At 39.8% G+C, this 13,693-nt stretch overlaps 1 protein-coding gene across 1 annotated transcript in view; it reads left to right on the top strand.

The window, feature by feature from the left end:
* NDST2 (N-deacetylase and N-sulfotransferase 2) overlaps nucleotides 1-13,693 on the top strand; it is a 79,807-nt gene that overhangs the window by 50,827 nt on the left and 15,287 nt on the right. Inside the window, exons 2-6 of the mRNA XM_081329002.1 lie at nucleotides 2,200-3,570; nucleotides 7,990-8,077; nucleotides 8,685-8,839; nucleotides 9,325-9,510; nucleotides 10,268-10,396. Coding sequence (XP_081185128.1) covers nucleotides 2,578-3,570; nucleotides 7,990-8,077; nucleotides 8,685-8,839; nucleotides 9,325-9,510; nucleotides 10,268-10,396 — 1,551 coding nt within the window. The 5' untranslated portion in view covers nucleotides 2,200-2,577. The remainder of the gene's footprint in view (nucleotides 1-2,199; nucleotides 3,571-7,989; nucleotides 8,078-8,684; nucleotides 8,840-9,324; nucleotides 9,511-10,267; nucleotides 10,397-13,693) is intronic.

Genomic DNA, 13,693 nt, shown 5'->3' with positions numbered 1-13,693 from the left:
CCCCGCACATGCGTGCTAGTCGTTTCTGACTCTCCGTTTCAAAGCCGAAGAGCCAGCATTTGTTTTTAGAAGTCTGTTAAAAATTATTGTGTTACACTTAGCCATGTTAGAATTAAAAGAGCCTTGCTGGAGCAGTGGGCTAATGCCTCCTTAAGTAACACCAGCTGCCTGCAATTAGTGCAGGTTCGCATCCCACCAGGCTCAAGGTTGACTCAGCCTTCCATCCTTCCGAGGTAGGTAAAATGAGGACCCAGATTGTTGGAGGCAATTAAGCTGACTTTGAAATAATGCCGCTTGGGGGGGGCGAAAGCCCTAATAATAAGCAGGCATATACATAGAATGAAGGCTATTGCTAAGCACATTGATTTGTGCTTTAGATTGTAAGCCGCCCTGAGTCTTCGGAGAAGGGCGGGATATAAATGGGATTAAAATAAATAAAATAAATAAAAATAGAATGGAGATAGCTAAATAAGTAAAATAGGGTATTTCTCTTAAATCAGGATTGGTCTCTGCTTCATAGATTTGATTTGGCTCTCTACTTTGAGAGCACAGGACAACTTTTTCTGATCAGATTTTCTTAATTTTGTGTACTTTGGCACCTTTAGGAACTGAGGCATAAAGTAGGGAGCTGCTGTTTTTGAATACTTTGAAAAATATCGCCTTATTTTCTTTTACTATTTCTACTGCTGCATTTTCTTTTCTTTCTAGTATTGTCCAACAACTTGTACTTATTAAATAGTTTGTGTATTTATAATTAAAAGATTTTATACTAATAAGATTTAACTTATTCACCTAAGCCTAGGTGAATTAATTATATGATTTCTGAATTTAAAACCTAAGGAAAAAATAAGAGTAAAATCTTTTTGTGATCTTATTGTATCATTTGTGTGATTATGTCATTCTAAAAATAAATACATTCGTGCCCATTCTGTTATCAAATAAAACCAAAGAGTTTTTCTCCTCATTTTCTTTTGTTGGAGTTTACAGTGGTAACTATTTTAGAAAAAGAATTTTAATCTTGATAGCATGAATGTAGAGTATCTCTGATGACAAAATAACACTGTATCTGTGTGGAAAATCTGGTAATTCTCTGAAATAAGGAACTGTTAATCCTCAATGCTTCAAGTCCTTCAACTGTTCAAAGTTATGGCGTGCTTCACCAACCAAACATACTAATGTTCCAGTTCCAATAGGTGGCCCTGGTCCCATGACCGCATTGTGGGCACTTAGCAACTGGCCGGCATTTATGGATGTTTGCAGTACCTGAAGTCAGATGACTGTGATTTACAACATTTTTGCCAAAAACTGTCGCTTACTTCTGATTTTTGTCAAAGACACCTGTAGCGAACAACTATACTGCTCAAAAAAATAAAGGGAACACTTAAACAACACAATGTACTGTATTTAATAGTAGGATGTCTTATCTTGTGTTCCCTTTATTTTTTTGAGCAGTATAGTTTGCTTAACCACTGTAGCACTCACTTTGCAGTTACCACATTCATTTAACAACCACTGCAGAAAGGGGTTTTAAAAGTGGCTCAGTCCTATGATGACCCATGTTACAACGGTTACAACTTACGCCCATAATGGGCAAGCTCCATTATGGTCATAAGCTTAAGACTAGCTGTATACATGTTTCCCCGTTAAGGGACCTTCTAAAAAGTATTTTTATGCCAGAAGCTAGGAATTGAATTGCTCTGAATACACCTTACTTGTATGTCACAGGGACAATTTCCCAATTCACATCACATATGCTAGTAGCCAACTCTGGGCTGAATTATGACATCAAGGAAACCAAAGAGGATTATTGAAAAACAAGGGGGAAGTAATGTGATGGCTGCAGGAATAGAAACACACACACACACACACACACACACACACACACACACAAACAGAGGAAGAAACCTTGAAAAGGAAAATAAAATGCAGAAAACTCCAGGAAGAATTGAACACACTCAGAGGGAATAAGATACTTACGCTGTCAGGGTTAGAAATCATTGGTAGGGGGGAAATGAAATAGAATTTTCTGAAATTAGGAGTGGCAGGTTGGAATGCTGAGCATTTTTGCTAAATCCCACTTATCGCTATCAATAATTTCAGAAACTGTGTAATTTTAATAGGTCACCATAGGCATTTCACTATAGCACTATTGATCTTTCTAGAACTCCTCAATTTATCTGTTGTTTTTTTTAATTGCAGGTGGCAAATTCAGAATAACAACCATGTGATTGGCAAGCTCATCAGTTGGTGGCACCGCTTCATTTTCTGGAGAGCCTATACTTCCCTTACAAGTGCATGCAGCCTCCTTGCTTCCTAGGACATTTGTCAGCCAGCAAGGAAACAAAAGGGAGGAAGTGCTGAAGGGAGCGATGGGAATTGAAGGCCATGGTCACCTGAGATAAATGGCAGATCACTGGGGATCTAGTCTTGCAGCTGCTCACTTAGTCCTGTTTCCCCTCTGCAGCCTACATTTCTTTTCTGTGAGCTGCCACTGCCTCTTCCGGTGGTGGCGCTGGAGACACCGAGGCAGCTTGATAGGTGCCAAACTTGAGGCAAGGCTAAGCCACCCACCTCATCATGATTCAGCTATGGAGAGTGGTGAGGCATGTGCGACAGTTGGAGCTCCACAGACTGATTCTGCTGCTGATGGCCTTCAGCCTGGTCTCCATGTGCTTCCTGGCTTACTATGTCACTAACAGTCCCAAAATCAAGGAACCGCCTCCTCTTCCCTTCAGCGATTGCAGTAGTCAACACCGGATCCTCATCCAGCCCCAGGCAAGCTGGAGGCTTACAAAATCAGTTGACAACTCACATACAGACCCCGTGGTACTAGTTTTTGTGGAAAGCATTTATTCCCAATTGGGTCAAGAGATTGTGGCCATCTTAGAATCAAGCCGGTTTAAATACAGGACAGAGATTGCTCCCGGAAAGGGAGACATGCCCACTCTAATGGATAAGGACCATGGTCGCTACGCTCTTATTATCTATGAGAATATCCTTAAATATGTGAACCTGGATACCTGGAACAGGGATCTTTTGGACAAATACTGTGTGGAGTATGGAGTAGGAATCATAGGTTTCTTCAAGGCAAATGAGAACAGCTTGCTTAGTGCTCAGCTCAAAGGCTTTCCTCTCTTCCTACATTCCAATTTGGGATTGCGAGATTATCACATCAATCCCAGTGCCCCTCTTTTGTATGTTACCCAGGCCAACGAAGTGGAGCAAGGCCCTCTGCCTGGGGACGATTGGACAGTGTTCCAGTCAAATCACACAACCTATGAACCTGTGTTGATGGCCAGCACCAAATCGTCTGAATCGATCCCTCACCTGACTACGCACAGAGCCTTGCATGCCACAGTGGTGCAGGATCTTGGTCTCCACGATGGCATCCAGAGGGTCCTTTTTGGTAATAATCTCAATTTCTGGCTGCACAAGCTCATCTTTGTCGATGCTATTGCTTACCTGACTGCCAAGCGTCTCTGTCTGACCCTTGACCGCTACATCCTTGTGGACATTGATGATATCTTCGTGGGCAAAGAGGGGACACGCATGAAGGTGTCTGATGTAGAGGTAATGTGGAACAGAGTGGATGGGAATATAAACAAACAACTGCCAAACCCCCAAGTATCTTTACTAATAGATTCAAATGGATGTAGATTCCCACTGTTTCCATTAAACATACGAGAATTGCAACACTTTTTTTTGTAAAATGCTAATTCTTTTCTAAAATACCTTTTTTCCTTCTCTAAATTCTGAGATCGTCAGTTTTGGGGGAAATGAAAGATCAAATGTCTTTTGTTCTAAAACTGTCACCCCTAATTCTGATTATCTGATGTTGAAGAAGTGATCACGACATTTGCTATCACAACAGTCTGCATTTATCTTTTGTACCAGTGATGTGAGTGGGTTTGCTAAATTCGGTCTTCGTTGAATTACAAATTCAAACTTACCAATTCTCAGGAGGAAAGTAAAGCTTAGCTGACAGTGGACATTTTTAACAATTGCTAAGAGATGGCAGAGTGGATGAATTTTATTGCCCACCTATAAGGAAGCCATAGGTTTAGGCGTCTACATTTTTGAGTACAGTAAGGATAAAACCATAATATATTTGCTGGGAGAACAACCCCACTGGATTTTTCTACTTAATCTACGTATAGCATTGGATTTAAAGAAAATAGTCTATGTCTTAGTAGAGTATGAGGCTAAAGATTTCACAGTACTATGAAAAATTATTCATCCGATGGATTGCACGATCTATTTTATAAATGTTTACATAGCAGCATATTTTGAAGTTCATTTAAAGTGAGAAGTTCGAGCCCTTTTAAATATTGCTTGTGGTGCACTTTTAAGAGTTTGTTTCCTGATGACCTCTCATAAGAGCTGAGCCTGTTTCAATTGCTGTTTTTAAAATAGTGGTAATGCAGCTTCTCATAAAAATGGGCTTCTGTTGAAAAAGATAGAAATAGAATAATCTGGATGTCTTTTCCTGGTGACTAATACAAGAATCCATAAACAGGATAGTCAGGTCAATCCTGCTAGTTGTGTGCTTTTTTGTTTTGTTTTGTCTTACTCACTCTTACGAACCCTTGCTAAGTTGCTGAAGAAGAGATCAGAGTCAGCTTTGCTTCTGTCCAGAAGAAGTAATGAAATAATTGTAGGGTACACCTTCCAGGTGGTTGGAAGATAGTACACTCTGAAGTGGGGTTTAAATTTTAATAGTGACATTCCACTGTGTTTTATGCTGCTTTCTCTTTCCCAAACGTTTGGTATAGTAGGAAAAACAAGACTCCATCTTTCTTATAAAACTGTGGTGCACGGTTCAGGAGCCGGGAAAGTCCATGCATAAAGCCAGACCGCTAAAGCGATCTAAATTTGTGAGAAAGACAGAGCCTGTAATGTCCTCGTACAAAGATGGTGGGAACTTGCCAGGCTTGGAAAATCCTAACTAAAACCCTGGGTTTATCCAAAGAGCATAAGCTCAAATTAAAAATCCTGCTTATTTCAGGTATAATTCCCAGCCTCTTTTAAGTGATGGTTGTTGAGCAATTGTTTTTGTTTTTATCACACATTTCTATGAGTACTCCAAATTGTTGGCAGTTGGGATCTCAGCCAAGGATGAAACCCAGAGCTTCCCTGCCTAGTCCTGTGTGGAATTATAGAAGTTAACCTCCCTTTGCAAAGCTGCTCTGGTGATTACAGAAGGACTCAGATGAGATCACTCTAAACCACACTTTGTTTACCAGTTTAGCAATGTGAAATGGAGCATTAATCTGACATTAGTTGAATGGATTTGATGCTAAGAAGATAATACTTTTATGCATTTGAAAGAGAATCTCTGCCATGGTGGAAAGATTAACTTCTTTTTTCAAAAACAAAACAAAAACAAAAGGTAATCTTGCAAGTTTGTTGATTTCTTAAATGAGAAGTGCAGCAGAGGAACATTTCCCAGTGTCAAAACAGTTGGCATGTTTTTCAGAGATTAATTCCAAAATGTAAGTATATTAACTCACTATCACATCTACTTTCAGTGTGACACATCTAGCTGCTTGTTTCCAAATCATCATCTTGTCAAAATAATATTTAAAAATACATATTTTTTGGTGTACACTGAGCAGCAAATTGGAAGAATATACATACACTTAATTTGCTTTGTATCATTTTTGTCTTTTCATTATCTGATATTTGAAAAAATTGGGAGAGAAAAAATGGAACTGATATGAAAAAAACCAAAGCAAACTGGTGTGAAATGGGAATTTGCTGAGTGAAATCTCCCATTTTTTTGGAAATAGACTTGCCCACATTCCTAGAGAACTTTAAAGGAAAAAGTGATTGTCAGCCGAAATATACAGAAGACAATTTACAAGGGACGTGGAATTGCATAACTTGCCATCACTATTACATATTATTTTTAGAAAATGTTTTGTGGGGCCTATATCTCATCTTGTTGCTTTGATTTGAAGAAGGTGAGAAGTAAATAAGAAAAGGTGTCAAACTGCGTTGCTCTCTTTCCTGAAGAATTGCTTCATAGATTTCATAAGTCACCTAATTTCTTCCCCCCAGATATTTTGTTTGAGTGCCAGTTTTAGTCTAAAAAGTGACAAGGAGGAAGATGCAACTCTTTTCCAATTTTATTTCTGGGTACATTTTTCAAGACTGAGACCACTCAGGGCAGTGGGCAAAAGGGGGTTGCTCAATGTATCCAGATGCTCAGATGCTTCTTCTGGTCTTGCCTTCAAGAGCCTGTTTGCTGGGTCTTTCCTTTCATATTTACACTAATTCTGAAATAGGTCTTGGAAGAGTAAATAAAATTAAACTTGATGATGAGCAAATCAGATGTAATTGGACTTATAAAAACGTAGGGATCTTTGCTTTCATTCAATCTGTGCATGTTCTTAGAATAAAAATGGGAAATACGTATCAGGTTATAATTTTTAGAAATAATAGGTATGTAATTATAGGAACAAATCTATTTGCATAATAAAATTTAAAAGAAAGTATGGAGCATTGCCTAGAACAGGGGTGTCAAACTGCCGGCCTGCGGGCTGGAATGTGTCATGGCGAAACTGCGCCCCACCCCATTGTCGGCAATGGGAAAAAAGTCACAATACATTGCGACACGTCACATGGCATTGACAGTTTGACACCCCTGGTCTAGAAGCATCTGATAGATGTTGCTTAGGAAAGTTACATCAGTCAAAATAAATCCAATTATAAGCATGGATTTGTTTTCAATATACTAAAATGTCAGAAGAAAGATAAATAGTACCTGCAAATCACTTACGGAAATCTTCTATTTCTGTCTTTTATTGATGAGGACTGATTATTGAGTTTGTGGATATTTTGAGACCCAATGTTGAGAACCATATGAAATCAAGATTCACCCTGTAAAGAGCAATTGTTTGGGGATGTTCTTGAACCTAATTGGGTGGAGGGTTCCTATCAGTAGGACCAGTGCACTTTCCTGAAACATGGGAATGCCTTGAATTTATCAACTGACACGTCTGTTGTTATAGTAACCCAAGTTAGGCTTTGCTAAGCTGCTTAGCATTACCTTTCTCTCTGAAGGCATACCTTCCCAGATACTTTGGAATGTCAGGACTCAGTAACACAGAATCCAGAGGCCAAATCCAGGGATTTTAGTCAAATGAGGTTGCTTGTAAATTATATGTATATGCACTATATATGTATTACTCAGTGGAACACTAAATATGAAATAGTGTTTTAAAGAATGAGACAATTATCCACCCTTAAACAAACAACACTCAAGCAGACGTCCTAAGAGGACTATATAGAGCCTCAATTATAATTCAGAATGTGGATTGTAATTATTAAAATTTTGTCAGAGAGCCAGCAGAATTGTAGTTATTCAAAGGTTGAACTTAGACATAGAAAAAACATGCCCCAAATGAAACTCGATGACCTTGGGCATTTTGTTCTTTTCATTTTTAGATTGCATGTATTTTTTGGAAACTGTACAAGATATTACAGTCAGTGTACATTTAACATGCCGGTTATTGAAAAAATTCAAAACAGCCAGGTTTGATTTCAAAATAGGAAACCTCTAAAAAAGGGAATTACCGTAATAAGAAAAAGTATCCAGAATTATTGCGGAGACAATTTAGAGTGCAGTAACTGGAGTCATAAAATGCTCGGGATGTGTAGACCAGAAAAAGATGCCACAAGTCCAGAAAATGCCACAGCAGTTAAAGATCAAAGAAATATCAAAACACAGACCCAGAAAAAGACAGATTCAGCTAGCCTGGAATACTGACCCTGGTATATTTCAACGAGGAAACTTTGGGTGTGGGAAGCCTGAAAGTGAGAGAGGGGTGATGATGTGGGGCTGTGTCTTTTGGACTTCCAGTTTATGCAGTTGATAAAAGAAATAAAAGAGGAAGTTGTTGAGAAGGGTATGAATTTGCTTTTATCGTGTGAGTTGGTTAAGAAACTGGCTTGAATGGTTTCTCTCAGCCTGTTCTTTTCTTGCAGGCTCTTTTAAACACTCAGAACAAGTTGAGGGCTCTGGTCCCCAATTTCACTTTCAATCTGGGATTCTCTGGGAAATTCTACCACACTGGTAAGCTTTTTTGTTCTTTGTGAAGCTGACCAATTTCTTAGGAGCAAACTAAGGTTGGATTCACATATCTATTTAATCATAGTTTGCTTAATCATACACTCCTAAATTGGCTAGATTCAGGCAACCTTGACAGAGCTGCCCAGAGTTTGGTATAAGACGGGTAGCAATATTAATGTTTTACTAAATAAGCCTGCTGATTCAAAAGAAAGCCATATTACTGCATAGTGAAAAATGAGAGTGGTCTTTTGAAGACCCAACAAACAAAGAAATAACTGGTATGGTTAGAATATTTAGCCAAGATTTCTTGTAATCACTTAGCTTGGCTGAGAAATTCTGGGATTTAAAGTCCACAAGTCATAAAGGGGCCAAGTTTGAAGACCCCTGTTTTGGACAAATAGTCAGATGCTTAATCTGCTGTAACACCAGTGGAAGGTTTTCTCTCTTTGAAAATAACTGGCGAAGAAGCTTCAAGTCTCAGCAAAGACCTCATTGGGAGACAAAGCAAATAGCTTCAGATCTATTGTGCAGTAGTTTTGTTGGTCTTTAGTATCTTTGTTCAATAATGACCCAGCAACCCTTGCTTAGTCCTTTTTCCATGGGCCTCCAGGTACAGATGAGGAAGATGAAGGCGATGACATGCTCTTAAAGAACAGGAAGGAATTCTGGTGGTTTCCTCATATGTGGAGTCACATGCAGCCACATCTCTTTCACAATGTTACTGTGTTGGCAGAGCAAATGAAACTCAACAAGCAGTTTGCTTTGGTAAGGGACAACTTTCTGGAATGTTTCAATCTGCTACATGGTTTGTACATGACCACTGCTGAGTTCTAAGATAAGGATGTAAAGATAATAGTACAGTTTGCGGTAAGAGAGAGTTTGTAGAAAGTGTTTAAAAAACAGGTGCCATCTGAGACACAGAACAACAGAACTCTGTCAAAAAAATATGAAATTTCTTCCAATTCCTAAGTGTTGTGTTCTTCCTAGATCCTGCTGCATGCTTTCCAGTTCCATTAATATTTCACATCTGGCCTGCAAGTTGCACCCTCTCTCATATCTTCTGTATGTTAGGAAAATTTGCCAATGAAAAATGGAACTGATTTGTACTGATCTGTCCATCCTACTTAATAACTTTATGGCAAGCAAACATATATTCCTTGTCTTGCCCCATAGCTAGTGGCCCTTCTCTTCCGTCTTGTTAAATTGCTAACAATGAAGTGTAGAACTCTTAAAATTTGTTTTGACCCCAGGAACATGGGATTCCCACAGATATGGGCTATGCAGTAGCCCCCCACCACTCAGGAGTTTATCCGGTCCATGCCCAACTCTATGAAGCATGGAAAACTGTTTGGGACATTCAGGTGACCAGCACAGAGGAATATCCTCATCTTCGACCTGCCCGATATCGACGAGGGTTCATCCATAACGGAATCATGGTAAGATGCTGAACCCTGTTAACTATCTAGAGGAGAATAGACCACCAATTCTGGAGTGCTCTTCTCATTGTTGGGAAATCAACTTTCCTGAAGTTCTCAAAACTGAAAAAAGGGGAAGTGCTCAAATGAACCATCTTGTTCTCTGTAACAGTCTCTTGACCAATAAAATCATAACTCCAATTATTTTATGTTGAAGCAGGGAAGAAGTTCTCTTTGATTTAAAACATCTCTAGGCTTAAATTTTAAGAATCATCCATACAAAGTTGGACAGTTAATTAACAGGCTTTGGAGAACCAAAAGATTTTTTAAAGGGTTGGTACAGGAGACAGGGAGAACTGAACATAATCAGTGGCCACAGAAAATACACCAGGATAGGCAGTGGAATGCAAGGAACTAGAATACAGCTTGGCGCAATAGAGACACCCACATAAATACATCTTGTTTCAGGTCCAACTCATCGTGTGATCATAATTCTATACAATGAATAAAAATTATTTTGAGAAAGAGCTATTTCAGCTCTAGCCCTTTGAAGAATGTGAAAATAGAAAGGCAGTTCTTGGCAATATCACAGTCAGTCTCCACTCTACCTCTGTAGAAGGTTTCATGGGATGTTGGGAATCTCAGCTGAAGGCCAGAGCATTTGATGTGGAGGAAATGGATTCTGGCCATCAGTTGGTCTCGGCCTTTCCCTCAGCCTTTCACAGCCAGAACCAGCACCCTGTTTAATTTTTCTTCTCTTCCTCTCTGGCTTATTCAGGTGTTGCCTCGCCAGACTTGTGGTCTTTTTACTCACACTATATTCTATAATGAATATCCTGGTGGCTCCAAGGAATTAGACAAGAGCATTCGTGGTGGTGAACTTTTCCTGACAGTGCTCCTGAATCCAGTAAGTATTAAGAATACAGAAGTCTTCATTCAAATCATGGACCTTCTCTTTTTTTCCTGCATTTGTAGACCACTAAATAAATATTAATTGATGTAGGGACTATTAACCTAAATAGCTCTTCCTTGCATTTTTGGACTTTAAAAGCATGGAAGTTCAGTTTTTAGCAAATAAGATAATGGTACATGAGTGTATGTAGTTGCTTGTAAAGGTTTGTACCGCATTTTTAAATCTAAAATTAAGTACTTATTTATCTCTTGAATGATTTTAACTTACTCATCATCGGTTCTTAATTTGACCAAGATTCATAATCTAAAATACGTAGCATACTAAAGGTGAATGGATCTCACACAAATGGAGCGCACACTCACCCACCACTTTGGGCGACCCAGTTATAAACAGCTCATGGCCCAGTAGTGGGCTGCAGCCTGGGGTTTGGGACCCCTGGTTTAGTTGAACAAATGTAGGCAACAATTTTATAAATAAACAAATTATTTGTCATTTCCTGTTTGCAGTTTTTCTTTTTGAGTTGCTTGTGTGAGGTCACAATTCCACATAGAACAGCAGACATGGATTAATAGTTGTAATTTCACCTGTTCACTATTGCCCAGTTAGTATCACATAATATTATTTCTATGCTTCAGTGAACCAGTTTTCAGCCAATTTTGTGAACTCCTAGCGAAGCAAAAGTTGAACTCAAAAACATTTTTTTAAAAAAGCCCAATGCAACCAGCAACCAGCCAATCGCGTTATAGAAAGTAGAGAAAGTTTTCTTTGTAGAAAATAGGCAGGTTGGGAGTGAAATTATACGTTCTTTTGCTTTCCTTTTAGTAATTCTGTCTCATGGGCGTCTGTTGGTGGCAAGCAATTTTTTTATTTATTAAATTTGTTTGCTGCTCATCTCACCCTGAGGTGACGCCAGGCGGCTAATCTCCAGAGGGTGTTCCCGTCTGTGAGCTCTTCAGAGCCACATCTGATGGTGTCACTCTGAGGATGCTATGTCCCAGGAGTGAAGGCCAGACAGAACATCTTCTGGCCCAGCTGATTAGCAGAGCATGGGCAGAAGCTGGGACTGGAGCAGTAAATGAGCTGTGTCAGCTGGTAGTCAAGGCAGGAAATGGGGGCCAACAGTGAGATGATTCTAGAGCAGGCATGTTAAACTCGTGATGTCACGTGACGTCGCGCGACGTATCGGAACTTTTTCCCATTGCCGAAAATGGGATGGGCGCGGTTTCTCCATGACGCTCTGGCCCACAGGCCGGCAGTTTGACACCTCTGTTCTAGAGTAAATGCAGGGGGGCTGCAAATCATCTGATGGTCCCTGGTCAGTTGCAGTCCTTCTTTGTCCGCCTCCATGTGCTCTCTCAGCACTAGAACAAGAGGGTTTTTCCATTTACAGAGAGATTTAGGGCAAAGAAGCAGGATATGTCAATTTCCCTCTGTTTTAGGTGGCGTTTATGTAATCCCCATAGCCCTCTATTCTCTTACCTGGGACTGAACCCATTTCCACTCAGTGGAAAGGAGCTTTTTTTGCAGAATCCATTCTTGTCTTCTGTTTCTTAGGCAAAGCATGAGAAACCTGGCCTTGTTGGTTATGCTACACATCAATCCACGTGTTCCTCTCCCTGCAACCCATCCTCGGTTTGAGTAAATCAGTAGTGAATTAAGTGCAATATTGGTATGAAGGAAAAATTCCCACAACCAATCAAATATTTATTGACATGCTTGCCTGAGGGGCACAAGTCCTTCACGTTGTTTTATATCTCTGCCCTTAGTCTTGAGGGAAGAAGGACTTTTATTTTTCATTAGCAGAGATTGTTATGTTTAATTTGTGCATGCCTCAGCCAGACATCAGCCACAAAGAACATATTAAAATGAAACTAGGTTTGGCCCCTTATTTTTCAATAGGAGGGGTTAATGTGAGGAGCTGAAGTATTGACTGTGGTCATTTCCTTGATCTCCGTTCTGATCAATGGGACTCCAAAGAGACTTGGAGCAGGTAGACTAGGTAATCAGTGCAGCTTCTGTGGTGAACTTTGGTGTCACTTGCTGTACATTTTTTGTTCTAAAAAAACTGGTAGCAGAGTATGATTCCGTTAGCGGGTGGTGGGGAGCGTGAAAACAGCAGCAATGTAGTGCTTGGCTTTGCTGTGCTGTGGCAAAAATAGATTGCCCTATTTCAAAGGGTGAGCACAGGAAGAGCCACTGAGGTTCCTCAAGAAAGTGCAGAGGGATGGGGTAGCAAGAAGACCAGCAGGAAAGCACAAGGAGCACTGCAAAGCCTCACATAAACCTCAAAGGCATCCTTAGAAAATAATCTGGTGAGTAACTGCACTCCAGTTCAGAAGAAGAGTAGAGAAAAACTGAGGACTTCTTGAGAATCCAAAGAATGACTCTGGCAGCCTGTGATATTTCAGTTCAATGACTAAACAAACAGAATGAATCTCATCCATGTGCCTTCTGCTAACTTGGCATTTTGTGACTGTGCCTGTAACACCATGGCAACCAATTGTGAGGGTACCAATAAGATGTTTCCAAAAAATCTGAAGAATCCACTTCCAAAAGTTTGAGAATACCTTAGGTACAGATAGTCCTCGACTTATGACTGTTTGTTAAATGATGGTTCAAGGTTATGATGGAAAAAGTGACGTGTGACCTGTGCTCACACTTAACGACCCCTATGGTCCACCCCCATGGTGACACAATCACAATTTGAGCCCTTGGTCACCAGCTCACATTTACGGTTGCAATCAGGTGATTGTGATTTATAACCTTTTTTGTCACCATCTGGCAAAAAAGGCCCACTGAGGAAGCTGGACTGTTGTAAAAATTGTTGTAAAATTGGGTCTGACTTAATTTTCAACCGCATTGACTTAAGACAAAAATTCCACTCCCAGTCGTGGTCTGGGTTGAGGACTATCTAACTGTTTTGTGGAGAAACATGCGGTGAAGTCATATCTTTCCCTGAGCTTCTTCAGTTCACACTCCAAGTAAAACTGCGTAGCTGAGAAATAATCTCAGGAGAACAAAAACCTCCCTATGTTTAGAAAAATGGGTATGGTAAAAACATAAATCAAAGATAAATTCATTTTCAGGAATAGGAATGTCTCCTATTTCGTTGAGCTGCCACCTTTTTTTTTTTCAATCTCAAATTTTTGTTACTGAAGTATCTTTAGGTGACCAAAGAGCTTCTATGGCAGGGGCCTTCAAACTTGGCACTTTTATGAACTTCAACTCCCAGAATTCCTCAGTTAGCATGCCTGGCTGAGGAATTCTGGGAGTTGAAGACCACACATCATA

This window comes from Vipera berus (assembly GCF_964194415.1).
Source record: "Vipera berus genome assembly, chromosome: 5".
NCBI lineage: Eukaryota > Metazoa > Chordata > Lepidosauria > Squamata > Viperidae > Vipera > Vipera berus.
This window is presented reverse-complemented; position numbering and strand designations above follow the sequence as displayed.